The sequence below is a fragment of the Anolis carolinensis genome, chromosome 6, assembly GCF_035594765.1.
Source record: "Anolis carolinensis isolate JA03-04 chromosome 6, rAnoCar3.1.pri, whole genome shotgun sequence".
In the NCBI taxonomy this organism is placed as follows: Eukaryota; Metazoa; Chordata; class Lepidosauria; order Squamata; family Dactyloidae; genus Anolis; species Anolis carolinensis.
Genome location: NC_085846.1, coordinates 29,673,866 through 29,690,845, shown reverse-complemented (window position 1 = coordinate 29,690,845; position 16,980 = coordinate 29,673,866). Strand labels below are relative to the sequence as shown.

Below are 16,980 nucleotides of genomic sequence, written 5' to 3'. Positions count from 1 at the left end.
CATCAAGATGAATATAGGAATACAGGTGTATCTCATCTGTATTAGAGTTACATTGCCCTGAAGTACAGGAGAAAGATTTCACTGTTGTCTCTACCAATTAAAAGAACTCTCCTCTGAGGGATTTTCTTCCCTGCTGTTCTTCTTAATGATTGTAACATTGTAAATACTTATCTGATTGGCTTGATTTCGTTTTTAAGGCTTTTGCATTTAATGTTGTGTTTACGTTCATCTTAAATGGTCTGGTGGCCCTCTTATACTTTTAGTTTGTTAGTTGCCTTAGTCATCCTGAATAAAGAGGCTGGAATAAATTCATCGAAACAAGTAAATAACATAGACTTGTGTTTTTCTTCTCATTTATGTAAACAAATTAATTTGCAAGCTTTATATCCTGTGGTGACCAATTTGTTTTGTACTTTGTTTGAAAACATCGCAACATAGTTCACGTTGTGGGTTCTTTTGCAACAGGAGTAATTTTAGAGAAGTGGCTCCTTGATTTATTAAGTCTAAGATACTGAACAGCTGCTTCATCTGTTCTATAGCAGTGTTGTGAAACAACAACAACAAAAAGCACAGGCAACAGGAGAAAAATGGCAAGAGCAGGTTTGTGTTGTTATTGTCTTCAGGTTGGCTCTGATTTATGGCTATCTGAATATAGCCAAAAGCTAGCCTAGGAATTCCTCAATTTGGGAGCAGCCACCAAGAATGTCTCACCAAACGCATCTGTGAACTTGCTGGCGGGTATGAGAGAAAGCTTTCTCCCAAGGATCTTGAAACCTAAGCAGACTTATATAGGAAGATATTGTCTTTCATATCATCTTGTATAGGGCTTTATAGGTCATAACGAGGACTAAGAATTGTGGCAGTAACCTTAATCCACTTCTCTGGATCCAAGCTATAGTGTGGAATCAAAGAACAGTATAGCTCTTCTGGCTCCCAGGACAGATGTATGAAATATAGAACTTGTATCACATTGAAGCATGGTTTGTTTTTGTAATTGTTCTGCTGCCGAAACTACTCCTACTGCAACAACTCCAGGAGTTCATAACACTGTGTATTTGTTTCCCAAGCAAGTAAAAAGCGAATGGGTGAATGCTGCTGTTGAACGTTGAGTGGGAGGAAGCTGGTTTACTAGTAGTGGCAGCTGATGTGCTGGAAGGAAATTACTCTTTCCTGTCGAGGGCAGCTGGAGAGGCAGCAGCCACAAGAACTGTGGGGCCCAAGTGGTTATTGTGTGAATGAAGCTATTGGTGGGCACGTGCATGGATCAGGTCTACAGTCTTGTGAACCATCAGCAGAACACACCAGCCGCTATTAGAGAAATACCAAAATCAAGACAGGTATCAAATATGTGTAAGAATGTCACAATCTATTTCGCAGGCTGAAGTCCTGGACTGTTTCATTCAGAAGATTATAGCATTAGATGCAGGTATGCGATTGTGGAGGGTCAGATGCTGCATTGGTTCAGAAAAAGACCATATGTTCAATTGCACACTCATCCACATGTTTTTAAAAAATGGGGGTAATTTGGGGCAAAAATACTTATCAATTTTTTTGCAGAAATTTATTTAAACATTTTGTGGGGGCAAAAAACCTCCAAACGTGGTGGGAATGCCTTCCACACACCACAGAAGGCCTTTGGGGGGCATTTGGGAGCAATATATATATATAGTGGTGGACTCTCCTTTGCCCACTTCTAGTATAAGGGAACTTTTCAGCCAGAGAGGTAGCAAATTTCCTCTGCACACAGAATAGCCAAAGAGATAAGAGTTTCTTATCTGCACTGGGTAATTTATGGGACCAGGATTTTGTATATCTGCATGCTGTGTTTTCACTGCAAATCACCATTGCACATGTTGGCTGCATGAATCATAGTTAGAAGAGACCATAGGAAACATCCAATCTAACCTCATATTTCACTGTGGGAACATGCAATCAAAGCACTCCTGACAGATGGCCATCCATCCTCTGTTTAAAAACATCTAGAGAAGGAGACTCCACCTTACTCCAAAGAAGCATATTCCACTGTCAAACAGCTCTTACAGTGAGGAAATCCTTCTTAATGTTTAGGTGAAATCTTTTTTCCTGTGGTTGGAATCTGAGGGTTGAATCCGATATCTGCTAATCTTTGGAGCAGTAGAAAACAAGTTGGGTTCATCTTCAATATAAGTGGAGTGCAGGGCTATTAGCTTATTTTATTGCATTTCTCTGTAGATGGACTGTTGTTCTGTATAAAACATTGTGCCTATGCTTCTGGTTTTTATTATTTTGTTATTTTTTTTAAGTTATCTGAAATGTGTTTGTGAGCATCTCGGATTTTTATATGCATAAGAATCTTTGAAGTGTTTAAAGAATGGAATCAGATTTATGAGTTCAAGCTACAAGTTTAGTATATATTATCTGAAATTCTTGGGACCAGGAATGTTAGACGTCGGAACCTTTTTAAATACAGTACTTATATTTGCATAAACATACATAATGAGATTTCTTGGAAATGGGACCCAAGTCTTAACATGAAATTTAATTACTGTTATGTTTCATATATAATCTTTACACATAGCCTGAAGGTAGTTTTCTATACTCTTTTTAATAATTTCATGCATGCAATAAAGTGTATGTGTACACTAAACAATCAGAAAACAAAACAATTCCAAAGTCTTTTTTTCCACTTAGCTGCTTTTAGGTATTTGTTAGAACAGGCAAAACCTTTCCATCTCATCTTTTACTACTTCTGGAAAGTTTCATTGACATTTCTTTCATATCAGTTCCAGAGATGAAACTGAAACAGACGGCAGTCCTTTTTTTACTTTTCTTCTATTTCAGAGGTCAGATTTCTTGTCATTTCACATGTCCAAACTCTCAAGGTTGACATGCATGTGCACATACATATAATGTTTTATATAATGTGTCTTATTTGCTTACTTGTATTCTGCAAGTATCACTTTGGCAATTTTAAATATGGTTAATGGTAACTTGGCATCTGAACCTGTTGTATTTTGAGTTAGGCCACTTCATTCATTGTAATCATTTAGAATTGCCCTTTATTCAAGCAGTGATCCTGAGGGTACAAATCCTTTGGAGAACATGTGGTCCTCCAAATGCGAGCAGCCCTGCTCATAACCCTTACTACTTCCAAATAATGTTGGACTACAACTTCCAGTATTGGCTATGCTGGATAGGATACCTGAGCACTACAGTTCCAACAGCATTGCTGGTGGATTGAGGGGGGGGGGGGGGGCACATGATCCTGATCTCTGCTGTAGATCTTCACGTCCTATCTTACTGAAGCAATCTATTTTTGATCCAGTCTTAATGATGCTGTGACACTTCCCATTTTGGATATCTAAATATTGTATATAATACTTTGAACCATGTCACATCTTTTATCACACCCAGTTCTTCACAGTAGTTTTCAGTTTAGGTTTTTATGAGTGTGTGTAATAATCCCGTAGCTTATTGTTTCGTGTTATTTCGCAGTTTGGAATAACGCTGTAGCTTGTGACCAAAGAGTAATCTATTTTGATTTTAGTGGCTGCTATTATTGCAGCAATGCTATGCAAAGCTTGTGCCTTTCATTTCCAAGTGCATCTCACAGGGCTTTTCTAGCCTAGACTCGTACTTACTTTCACAATATAATAGACGTGGATTTTCCTCCATGGCCAAATCTGCATGAAAGAAGTATCATTTATGTTATTAAAATTCTCTGTCCCCATCCCTTCATTTTTAGTTTATAGTAGGAGTGGGGGAAGTACAGCATGTGAATGACATTTTGGCCAATATGGACTTGCAGTCCCTCTGTTTCTCTAATTCCCGAGAATCCACCCCCCTGCCCTGAAAATTTTCAAAAAACTTAGGTTGATTTTGAAAAGTATTTTACCGAGATGGCCCCAAATGCCAGGAAACCACATAAAATTTGTGGTTTGCTTCCCCATATCCAAGAATCCCTTAATCTCTGAAAACACCGTTTTCATCTAAAAATTGGTTGAAAATTAAGGGGTGGAAATGGTGAACCCTGACATACAGGTGGGTGGTGGTAGCAGAAACAAAAATCTAGCCCTGAATCTATGGACCAGATTTGATGTCCTTGCTCTCATGGAGGAAGAAGCCACTTTTTCATTAGAAAAAAAGAAGAGGTTGGCTGTAACAGAATCCCTTACAACACTTCCAACTATAATACTAGGAGTCGTGGTGGCGTAGTGGGTTAAACCCTTGTGCCGGCTGGACTGCTGACCTGAAGGTTGCCGGTTTGAATCTGTGAGATGGGATGAGCTCCCATCTGTAATCTCTGGCTTGCGGGGACATGAGAGAAGCCTCCCAGCAGGATGGTAACACATCCGGGCATCCCCTGGGTAACATCTCTGTAGATGGCCAATTCTCTCACACCAGAAGCGACTTGCAGTATGTTCTCAAGTCACTTTCGACACAACAAAAAACTCCAATTATAATCATGCTTGCTGATGACATACACCCCTCATACACCAATCAACTAGAATAGAATCTGAAACACCATGATGGTATGGCATCTTAGAACCCAGTCTTAACAGTATGATCCTGGTGATATATTCTTCTTGGAGTTCTTCTAGATCAAGGCTGAAAAATGTATGGTCCTGCAGACACATTCAGTTTGGTCCATTAGCAGCCACTACCTTCAGATATTGTTGGACTGCAATCCCCAGCAGTTATTACTATTGACTATGTTGGGTAGGGTCAGAAAGTTGAAGTTTCATCAGTATCTGAATAGGCATGAGAAATGTTTTGAATATGTTTTGATGTATTTTAAATGAATTTTAGTGTTATTTGTGTTTAATTCTATTTTAATGTTTGCATGTTTTAAATTGTATGCTAATGATTTTATGTCAAGCCACTTTGAGTCCTCTTCAGGAGAGATATAGTGGGAAATAATAATAATAATAATAATAAGAAGAAGAATAAGAAGAAGAAGAAGAAGAAGAAGAAGATATTTTCCTTCCTTCCTTCCTTCTTTTTTCCTTCTTCCTTCCTTCTAGCTCTTTTTATTCATGTGGGCAATTCTTGTTCCCAACTTTTGTTAAGAGTTAGGTTTCCATCATCATACGTACGTAGGGACAATGCTAGGTTTCATTATGGTATTCACAACATAGTCTGAGGGATCTTCTTTCCTTCTGTCATGGGAGGATGATTCATTTTGAGAGAGGAGAGACTCAGCCTGATACTGATGATACATGATAGGAAAAAGTTCAACAGTGATGATTGAATGAGTAATTCATTCGGTATCATTGCCTGGTTCTTTTTCTATCTGATATTCCTCAGTCTGCCGTACATTCCTTGATAAGTCCCCACTGAAGTTTGTGTTTAAAAATTTACCCATCACAGGAGATGATTACAATGGAAATAAATACTTTCTTGTGTAGGAAATTTCATTGGACTTGGCCTTCAGCTTCTGTTTGTTCTGCTGCTGTGTGTGCCTTGGCTCTGATTAGTGTAAGGAAAAAAGTCAGCTGTTTCTGTTGGCAGAATGTTTGGTGTTCATCAGCAGCAATGTCTGTGTTCCTGATAGCTGTTTCCGGTGCATGGTACAAATCACCCCTGAAGTTTTGGTTTGCTGGCGGTGGAGCCCTCCTTAAGGCTAACTGCATATAATGAAGCTTCCATATCTATGGATTCAACCACCCATGACTTGATTTAAAAAAATACAAAATCAAATTTTGATTATGGTATTTTATGTAAGTGACGCACTTTTACTATGCCATTGTATATAGTGGGATCGGTGCATCTACAGATTTTAGCATTCATGTGGGGTCCTGGAAAGCTGGTGCCAAAGGAAAATGCCAGGCAGATCTCTTCATTAATAGGAATGCCAGGAGTGTTGTGCTAAGGCTGAGAAGACTCTCCTCCACCTGTCTTATTTCAGGTGGCTCATGGCAAGTTCACATAGCATCTAGTAGTCTTCCCAGGGAACTTTTGTGCTGTAAACTGCAGAAGAAGGAGTATAGCTTTTATATTAAAGTGGACAGAATTTGTTCACAGCAGTACAGCCAAGATAGGAGAAAGAAGGGGATCCTACTATGAACCACTTCCCTTTTCCATCTCCTTAATGTACTAGAAATATAAATGGGTAATTCTTGTCTCGTGCAATGTTTTTCATTTCTTCAGTCCAGTTTAGTCTTTTCCCAGGCTGCCCTTTGGCTTGGAAGATACTGTACTTGCATTGATTTATTTCTGAGCTTGCAGTGGTATGTCATGTGCTTTAGTGGCTGGCAATTCTCCGGCTCTTCCTCTCCCTTCCTTCTAAACACATGGTACTTCCTTATTTTTGATCACTGTTGCATCATCTCCTAAGATTCTAGCTACTGAATCTGGCTTGTCAAGCTTCAGATGTAAACGTGACAAGGCAGCAGCTTGCTTTTTATAGATGGATTGCCCTCATCTGTCCTTTCTACACAACATTTGTTGTGCCTAGTACAATGCAAGCCAGTTTAAATGCCCAGGGTCCCAAAATAAACTGCCAAGCTTGAGTGTCGCCCAGGGCAAAAATAGAATTTGGCATCTCTGTGCTGGTGTTGGCAAGTCTTACCGACCCAAAATAGCACCACGAATTCAGTGACGGGACTCATCCTATCATCATGTTCTTGTGAGCTAGATCTTACTCTGTGCAACATCCCAAAATCCATATAGAAATAGTTGTGCTTTATCAGGCCCAAAGCCTGTCTGTTTGGTTTAATCTAACAGCAGGAAACCTACTGAGGCATTTTATTACTACATAATTATAGCACTGTATTCTACTTTGGTTGCCTGCGTAATCCTAGGATTTGCAGTTTATGGAGGGGTTTTTATAATGGTCTGCCGGGGAATTCCAGTACCTCAAAACATCCAAAAGTTGCAGCCATGGCAGTTAAAGTAGAATGATACTGATATAATTGGATAGAGTAAAAGGGCCCATGCTATTCTTATACTTTCCCCCATAGCAACAGATATTGAAGTGTATTGACATTTAAACTGCTTTTGTATATAACAGTCCCATTTAGCTGTTTTGGTATGCATTTCTTTCATTAATTTGCATCGCACCTTTCTCACATTTGTATCTCACCTTTCTTTCATCAAACTCAGAGATCTTCTTCTTCCCCTACTTTGTCTTTACAGCAGTCCAGCAAGAAAGGTCAGGTTGTGACAGAAAATGAACCAAGGTCATTCAGTTTGTTTCATAGCACAGTGGAGATGACAATCTGCATCTCCCAGTGCCAGCCTAGCAATCTAACCACCATACAACATTTTGTCATCAATAAACTTGGCCTTCTTCATAAATGTGGACAATTATCTTAGGGCATATAGTTGTCATGCTATTTTGTGGTAGTAAATTCAATTAAGTTGATTCTAAGTTATGTGAATCAAACCATGTTTTTATCAATCACATCAGTCAATCTCAATGAATCCTACCCAGGTACTTGTGTTATGAAAAGGAAAAAAAATTCCCTGTCCAGACTCTTAACTGTTTGCTCCACATGGATGAAGACTATATTGTTATAGAATTGTAGAGTTCTCAAATCTAACCTAAAACCATGCAAATGTATATAAAGCACCAAACAGATGTAAGTTATGGCTATACGAATTTAATGTGGTAAACCTCCTTATAAAAGCGTTTAGCCAGAATATCCATCAAAAGAAACAAAAATCTTGTGGCATCTTGAAAAACTGACATTTGTCACAATATTTACCATGTAACTAATTTTTGTTTAATTGTTGTCTCGTTGTGTTCCTTCAAGTTATTGTTCAATTCTGGAAACCGTAAGGTTTGGGGTTTTCTTGGCAAGATTTGTTGAAAGAGGGTTTTGAGACTGCGAGTATATGACTTGCCTAAGGTCACCCAGTGAGTTTCCATGACTGAGGAGTCACAATCCAGTACTCAAATCATTGTACCCTTTGGTAATGGTCACCATCTATATATATAAAAGAGTGATGGCATCACGGCGATGGACAAAACAACAAATCTACAGCCCCCCCAAACTCGAAAATTGGCAACGCAATCCATCATCCCCGCCTCCAGTAAGATACAACAAATTTACACATAAAACACTATCACAACACCAAAAAATGCCAAAACTAAGTACGCATGCGCAAAAACACCATGCTTCAAACCTTTATGGCGCTCGCGCGGCTCCAGTAAGATTTATATGACAAACACAATCACAGGGCCACAAACGGCCAAAAACTGCAACAGGCGATGTGCGCCTGCGCGCACCCCCCATCCCTTCCCGCGCGCGCACACACACACCTCGCCTCAGAGCTGAAGGAAGGAAGGCAGGAAGGCCGATTCCTTGGTGGGCGCGGGATGGAGGAGGCCGCGCTGGGAGGGGCGGGCCTCACGTCGCTCTCTGCCCTCTCCCCCTCAATCTCCCCCCCCTCAGGGCCCATGGAGGGCCCCGGTTGCCGTCCAGGCCCCCTCCTCCCGCCCCTCTCCCCTCCCCCCAATGCGAGGAAGGCCCCGCGGAGCCCCCCCCCGCCTCACCCTCTCTCCTCCTCCCTTCTCGGTTCTTCTCGGAGGTCTTCAAGCTCTTCAAGGTGAGGGGGGAAGAGGAGGGCACGGCCCTCGAACAGGCCTGGACCTCCCCTCGAGTGGTTTGGGGCGCCAACCCCCGCCCTTCCCGGCCTCAGGGCCCTTCCTTTTCCCCCTCACCCGGTTAAACGGCTGATGGGGAAAAGGAAAGAGCCTCAGGCCAGGAAGGGTGGAAGTTGGCGCCCAAAACAAGTCAAGGGAAGGCCCCAGTTGGCCCAGGCTGAGCTTCCCCCTTTTCTGTTGTTGTTATTGTTGTTGTTGTTCTCACCCACAAATGACAACCCCTCCAATGCCTCAGAAGCCCCCCTTTTTCCCCTCTCAAACCCTATCGCCCTCACCTTTCCCTTCCCTGTAATAATTATTAATATAATAACTGATCATCAGTTAAGAATGTCATAATCACCAATAATAATACTAATTTATTATTAGTATAATACTGATAATCATTCAAGAACATAATAATTCATAATAATAGTCAGTTCTTATTATTATAACACTGACAATCATTCAACAATGTATTAACAAATCGTAATAATAGAAAATTATTATTATTATTATAGTAATAATCATTCACAAATTAATAATTATTATTATAACATTGATAATCATTCAACAATATAATAACAACTAATAATAAGTAGTTATTATTTTTATCACAATGATAATCATTCAAGACTATAATAATTATTATTGTTATAACAGAAGGCGCCTCATATAATCCACTTCTAAACAAATAATATCACATTATAAATATACACTAGAATCTCACTTATCCAACATAAACAAGCCGGCAGAACGTTGCATAAATAAATATGTTGGATAATAAGAAGGGATTCAGGAAAACCAATTACACATCGAATTAGGTCATCATTATACAAATTAAACACCAAAACATCATGTTATACAACAAATTTGACACAAAAAGTAGTTCCATGCGCAGTAATGCTATGTAGTAATTACTGTATTTGCAAATTTACCACCAAAATATCACAATACATTAAAAACACTCACTCCAAAAACATTGACTATTAAAAGGCAGACTCCATTGCATAATCCAGAACATTGCATAAACGAATGTTGGGTGAGATTCTACTGTAATATGAAATAATTACTGTGGTACAATAATACACAACAATATCATCTCAGGACAGTAAATAAAGATCAACACTCTAAAAACACAGCTATTCCATCCAGGAAACAATCAGGGCCATCTAACACCTCCCACCAAAGGATTCCCCCCTTCACACAGGAAACCACCCACGCTTTGAACCTACAAGGCCATTCCGTACTCATCACTCTCTCATCTCAGCACAGTAAATAAACAACAACAGTCTGAAAACACACAAATTCCATCCAGGAAACAATCAGGACCACCTAGCACCTCCCAACAAAGCATTCCCCCCCTCTAACACACGGAACCACCCAAGCTTTGAAACTACAAGGCCATTCCGTACTCTGGGGCCAATTTGCAATATATTAATATATATAATAATACAATACATATATAATACAATACATTGTATATACATATAATACTGCTAATAATATTATAATACACTACAATATAATACTAATAACAAAACAAAACAATATATATATATATATATATTACTACTAATATTGTGAAATAGTCGTATATGTTATAGCGTAATATCCTATCATATGTCTTTAATGTAATAAATGAATAAATAATACTGTATAATTTTTGTTGACGGTCACAACAAAAATAAAACCCAATGTAGATTGACCAACATCACTAAAAAAAAGCCACAGCAACGCGTGGCCGGGCACAGCTAGTATAATATATAATGATCTAGGTGTTCAGCTTTTGAAATTCAGTTCATACTATACACATACACACACATCCAATCCAAGCAGGTATAATAAGTATCTGTCAAATGAGTCAGATGAAGGGGTTGTATTCCATGACAGTCTTCTGCTATAATAAAATTTGTTAGCCTTTCAGATGCCACTAGATTGTTTGGTGTTCTTTGCAGGATTAGTAAATGCACCAGAAAATCTTGAATTGATTTTGTGATATAAGGGTTACTTTTTAGAAAATATAGCTGTGAGATTGATACTGTTAATTTGTTTAGTGAAGTTGCTGCAGGCTTTCTGTGTTCTTTCCTATGTCTTGTTTCCTGTCTAAATTCTAAGCTTTTCCATCTGCTACATGCTAAGGGACTGGGGCCACAAGACACCCCCCCCCCCCAAGTAAACAATATAAATACCTCATTTGGTCAAACCTATATACAGTGTTCCCTCACTTATCACAGGGGTTAGGTTCCAGTGAAAATCCGCACTATATTTATTTTAATATTTATACATTATTTTAGTAGTTATACACTATTTTAAATTTTTATCAACCAATTGTGTGTTGGTAAATCGCCTCCTTCTCCTCCTGTTGCCGCTTGGGCTCCTTTTCTCTCCCTTTGGCTTCTCCTTCCTCCCTTCCTTAGGCTGTAAATTGTAATTTTTTATGATTTATAATAGTCTTTTAGAGTTTATTGAAAAACCGCCAAACAGCGAATCCACGAAAAGTGAAGCGCGAAGTAGTGAGGGAACACTGTAGTCCCATCAGGAAAGCAGTTATGAATGTTTTAATGTAAAATGTATTTTGAACTTTAGTTCCTTCCCCCACCCTAAATTTATAAAGAGCTCCAAATAGCATCGTCTCTTAGCCTGGGGCCTCAACAATTAAGAGGGGCAATATACCCCAAGGCAGTGGTCCCACCCTTTGGTCCTCCAGGTGTTTTGCACTTCAACTCCCAGAAATCCCAGCCATCTTACCTGCTGTTAGGAATTTTGGGAGTAGAAGTCCAAATCATCTGGAGGATTAAAGGCTGGAAACCACTAACCTAAAGGCAGCAGATGCCATAAGTAGAGTTAATTCTATTTAGTACTTTGGTGGGAATGAATATCAATGAATACCAGGTACTGTAGGCTATATTTCAGAGGAAGGAACTGGGAAAACTATTCCTGAATAGTCCTTGCCTTAAAAAAAAAACCTATGAAATTTATAGAGCAGCATTAAATTGACAGGAAGTTTGAAGAACATACACAATGTGCTTGTGAGCACGGTCATTCCCTTGCTCTTTTTCTCTTTCTCTTTCATTCTCTTTTTCTCTCACACAACATTTAAAAACTAAAGTGGTCCCTTGTTATCTTTTGGGATTTGGTTCCAAGACTCATTATGGATACCAAAATCCATGGATGTGCAAGTCACATTATGTATACTGTCTTAATAAAATTGTATCTTTTAATTTAATTGCAAAATCAGGGTTTGCTTTTGAGAGTTTGCTTTTTAAAAAACATTTTCACAATGTGGATGGTTGAATCTGTGAATGCAGGATCTGTGGATGCAGTGGGCAGATTGTACAATCAGTTACTAGAACGTAAAGAAAGGGTCTTTTAGCTTAAAGAATGCAGATCAATGAGAACAGACTTAGAATTGTAGAAAGATAAGCAATGTACTTCCCACCTCTTCCTGGCATCATTCTCAATTTTGGGGGGGAGACTGTATCTGTCTTCCATTCTGTTGTCAACAAACTCCAAAAAAGTTACTTTTTCATCACAGTAATGTAAAAAGTAAGTTTTCTAAGATCTGCCTATCAAGCAATCTTCCATCATTTGCTTCAGGATAATGAAATAGTTCAACCCAGTAAGAATAAGTTACAATATTTCTTGCATTAAATATCAAACCTTGCTCTTCACTATCATAGTCTCAATTTTAAAGATGCAATTTATAATTCAGATTTCATGATTGAGAAAAATTTGCACCACATAATAAGCATAACTATTTTACTTCTGGACTATAATCACTATAGATGTACCATAATCCACCCACTCTAGACTTATTTTCCCTCAGCTTTTCTGGGAAGAAAAGGATGAAATGGTTAAAATAAAATAATTAAATAATTATAAAAGAAGTTGAGTATTTCTACACAACTGTATTTGATCTATACAAAGATGCATCATAAGGCGCTACACATTCTGCATACGTAGCTTTAATCTATAATAGGAGATTGGAGTGAGTCCAGAGCAGCACAGGCTAAGGATGCATGAATCTAAAACAAAGGCGGGCAAGTTGTGGGGAGGCTAGGGGGCTAACCCCCCTAGTAACTCTAAGGCTGCATCTCCCCCGTCAAAAAACAAAACAAAAACTGAACCCTTTTTACTCATAGAAAGCAGTTTTGTTGGGTTTCCCTTTCTCAAGGCATTTTAGGATATATCTTTTTAAAGAACAGAAAGTGATTGTAAATCACCCTCTGTTTACTTCCTTTTTTGAAAAGCCTCTCCTGACCCTAAAATGGCCCAAGAAGTCCCAGCAACATGGCAAATGCTGTTTAAAGGCCATTTGGGGGCATACAAAAATTGTAGGGGCCACATGTGGCCTATTGGTTGCACTTTTCCCACCTTGATCTAGATCTCAGCCGGCATTTGGAAACAATAGACATTGACAAAATTACAATCTGCCAACTGCAAAAGGCCACCCTGTTGGGATCTGCGCGCATCATCCGAAAATACATCACACAGTCCTAGACACTTGGGAAGTGTTCGACTTGTGATTTTGTGAAATGAAATCCAGCATGTCTATCTTGTTTGCTGTGTCATACAATAAAATAATAATAATTAATAATTAATAATTAATAATTATAATTAATAATAATAATTAATTATTATTATTATTATTATTATTATTATTATTATTATTATTATTATTATTGTGCAGTTTTCTGGCATTGTATATTTCTGCCGCTTCTGTGACTGTTCATTTGGGTTTTGATGATTCTGTAGCCCACTTGTCAATGGATGTCCAGAATCAGCAGCATCCACCGCGGTCCTTTTTATCCTGGGCGACGACCGAGCCAGTATAGACTTTGTTTTGGTTTGATTCTCCATAATGTTAATGGGTTAGGTGCTCTTGGTTCCATTCCTCAGCTGAGGCCTCTCTGGCTTGGTTGGACCTGCCAGTAGTTACACTACCGCCAGCACAGCCCTCAGCGTCCTCGGAATGGTTAAGCCCCCCCCCACCACCACGTCAAGGTGGCACCTGTGTGTGTGTGTGTGTGTGGGGGGGGGGGGAAACCTCAAGATTGAACTTCAAAGACTCTGGCAGAAACCAGTGCAGGTGGTCCCGGTGGTGATGGGCACACTGGGTGCCGTGCCAAAAGATCTCAGCCGGCATTTGGAAACAATAGACATTGACAAAAACGATCTGCCAACTGCAAAAGACCACCCTGCTGGGATCTGCGCGCATCATCCGAAAATACATCACACAGTCGTAGATGCTTGGGAAGTGTTCGACTTGTGATTTTGTGATATGAAATCCAGCATATCTATCTTGTTTGCTGTGTCATAATAAAATAATAATAATAATAATAATAATAATAATAATAATAATAATAATAATAATTGGAACTTGTGCCACAAATACCATCTGCCCTTGACAAAGAACTGGTGGGATCACAAGCCTGAAAGTTACAGGGACTTCCGAATTCAGACTAACAGAGTTTTGAAGCACAATACTCCTGACCTCACGATCGTGGAAAAAAACAAGGTATGGATCATCCATGTTGCAATCCCAAGCGACAGCAGGATTACCGAGAAGCAATTGGAAAAGCTAACACAATGCAAGGATTTAAAAATCGAACTGTCCAGTAACGGTGGTCCCAGTGGGTGCAATGCCTGAAGACCTTGGCCAGCATTTGAAAACAATTGGCACTGATAAAATTACCATCTGTCAGCTGCAAAAGGCCATGCTACTCAGATGTGCATGCATTATTCACCCATACATCACATAATCCTAGACATTTGGGAAGTGTCCAACATGTGATCCATTATAAAAATCAGCATAGTGATATTGTTTGCTGTGTACTAATCTTGCTGTGTATATTATTATTATTATTATTATTATTATTATTATTATTATTATTATTATTATTATTATTTTATAACTCTTCTCTCCTTGCTGCTCAAGGTGGGGTACAACAAACATGGAGTTATTATGTCACATTTATGTAGTATTAACAAACCTTCTCTTCAGCAGGCCCTGAACTATGGCAGTGTGGATCCAAGCCCAACAGCTGCAGGGGGATGCCCTGCGACAGATGCAAGCCCTGTATGGCCAACACTTTCCAATTGAGGTCCGCCATTACCTCTCACAGTGGATTGAGAGCCAGCCATGGTAAGTCAGCCCAGCTGTCCAGGGCCATCTTCAGCCTCACAGAGGAACTAGGGGTTGCAAGTTTATTGCAGATCCTTTATGAGTGAAGCAAATCCTTTGTTGTACTTTGTGGAACTATCACCTGCTAGCATAGTATATTTTGTAGGCAGCCCCCTCCCACGTATATCTGTGGTACTCTGTTTTGTATTGATACTTTGTTGTGGAGGAGTGGCATTTTAACCCTTTGCTTCCTCTCATGCAATCTAGCCCAGGTTAGAGTCCCCTCAACTGCAATTTATGTCATCTTATTAAAATGGGGGTGATATTTCTGACAAAGTAAATTGCAGGCCCTACTCCCATAGTTAGAACCACAATGGGCCTGTGATAACATGCATTTTGCCCTTCATTCCACATGACTGGCAAGCTACTTTGGTTTTCCAAGAAAGCTACTTTGGTTTTCTTTGTGTGCCTTCCAGGTGTTGTAGCTCAAACCAAATTTTTAACTGGTTGCTAATTCTCATATCAATCACTTGCTTCCATTTTGCATCTTCCAGCAATGCTATCTTGAGACTACTGGAAATAGTAGATGCCTGCTTAGCGGGCATACAATTCTTGGACAGTTCTTTCAGAACATTTTTCAAACCTGGAAAACACACAACCCTATTTCTGAAACAATCTCTCATTCTAGCTCCGTAGCTCTCATGAAAGGATTCTATAATTAGGTTGTTGTGCATTTTCTGGGCTGTATGGCCATTTTCCAGAAGCATTCTCTCCTGACGTTTTGCCCACATCTATGGCAGGCATCCTCAGAGGTTGTGAGGTATATTGGAGAACTGAGCAAGGGAGGTTTATATATTTGGAAGGTCCAGGGTGGGAGAACGAACTCTTGTTTGTTGGAGGCCAATGTGAATATTGCAATTAATCACTTTGATGGCCTTGCAGGCTTCATTCCTGCTTGGGGGAATCCTTTGTTCATCGGTGTTCGCTGCCCCTGATTGATTCATGTTTGTAATTCTTCTGTTTTCAGAGTGTTGCTCTTTATTTACTGTTCTGATTTTAGAGTTTTTTAATACTGGTAGCCAGATTTTGTTCATTTTGAACATCATGGTTTGCTCCTTTCTGTTGAAATTGTCCACATGTTTATAATATAATTGTTTTATTGTTGTATTATTGATATTTGACTGTTTTATCAGGCTAGGCCCCATGTAAGCCGCCCCGAGTCCTTTCGGGGAGATGGGGCGGGGTATAAAAATAAAGTTGTTGTTGTTATTATTATTATTATTATTATTATTATTATTATTATTATTATTATGTTTGTGGATTTCAATGGCTTCTCTGTGTAGTCTGACATGATAGCTGTTAGAGTGGTCCAGCTTTTCTCTGTTCTCAAATAATATACTATGTTCAGATTGGTTCATCGGATGCTCTGCTATGGCTGACTTCTCTGGTTGAGTTAGTCTGCAGTGCCTTTCATGTTCCTTGATTTGTGTTTGGGCAATGCTGCATTTGGTGGTCCCTATGTAGCCTTGTCCACAGCTGCATGCTATACGGTAGACTCCTGCAGAGGTGAGAAGTCCCTTTTGTCCTTTGCTGAACGTAGCGTTTTTTGGATTCTCTTAGTGGATCTATAGATAGTTTGTAGGTTGTGTTTCTTCATCAGCTTCCCTATGCGGTCAGTCATTCCCTTGATGTATGGTAAGAATACTTTTCCTCTGGGTGGATATTTGTCTTTACTGTTGTTGCTTGTTCTTGGCCTTGCAGCTCTTCTGATGTCTGTGGTGGAGTATCTATTAGCCTGTAGAGACCAGGTTAGGTTGTTTAGTTCACCTTGGAGGAGGTGGGGTTCGCAGATTCTTTGCATGGTCTGCCAGGGCTTTAATTATGCTTCTTTTTTGACTTGGGTGATGGCTGGAGTTTTTATGATTCTATAATTAATTAGTTTTTCCAGCTAGCTTTCATGTTAAACAGCTTCTTTTCGCTTGCTGGATTATATAATTAATTAGTATTTCCAGCTAGCTTTAATGTTAAACAGCTTCCTTTCACTTGCTGGATTCACAACAACAGACAAGAATTGCTGGTGAATCCTGTCATACCATGAGAGCTAGTCAAACCTCTTGCTTCTGCTTAGCTTTTTACAGAAATGTGAGTAGATTAAAAAAATACATAAAATATTTTGCTTCCTATAGGATCCTGGCTTGTTGATCCCAAACAGGCCAGAATTTTTTCTCAGGATACAAATCTTGGGTTAATTAGGAGCAACATGTCAGATTGTATGCAGTTCAAAAAA

At 39.3% G+C, this 16,980-nt stretch overlaps 1 protein-coding gene across 3 annotated transcripts in view; it reads left to right on the top strand.

Moving 5' to 3' along the window:
• The window catches only part of LOC100566752 (signal transducer and activator of transcription 5B), a 107,422-nt gene that overhangs the window by 56,652 nt on the left and 33,790 nt on the right, over positions 1 to 16,980 (top strand). For 2 of the 3 annotated variants that reach the window (XM_008113411.3, XM_062958018.1), the window contains one exon: positions 14,577 to 14,714. In XM_008113411.3, the coding sequence (XP_008111618.1) occupies positions 14,587 to 14,714 (128 nt within the window). In that variant the 5' untranslated portion in view covers positions 14,577 to 14,586. Of the gene's footprint in view, positions 1 to 14,573; positions 14,715 to 16,980 lie in introns of all 3 variants that reach the window. The other variant, XM_016994596.2, reaches the window with a different exon arrangement.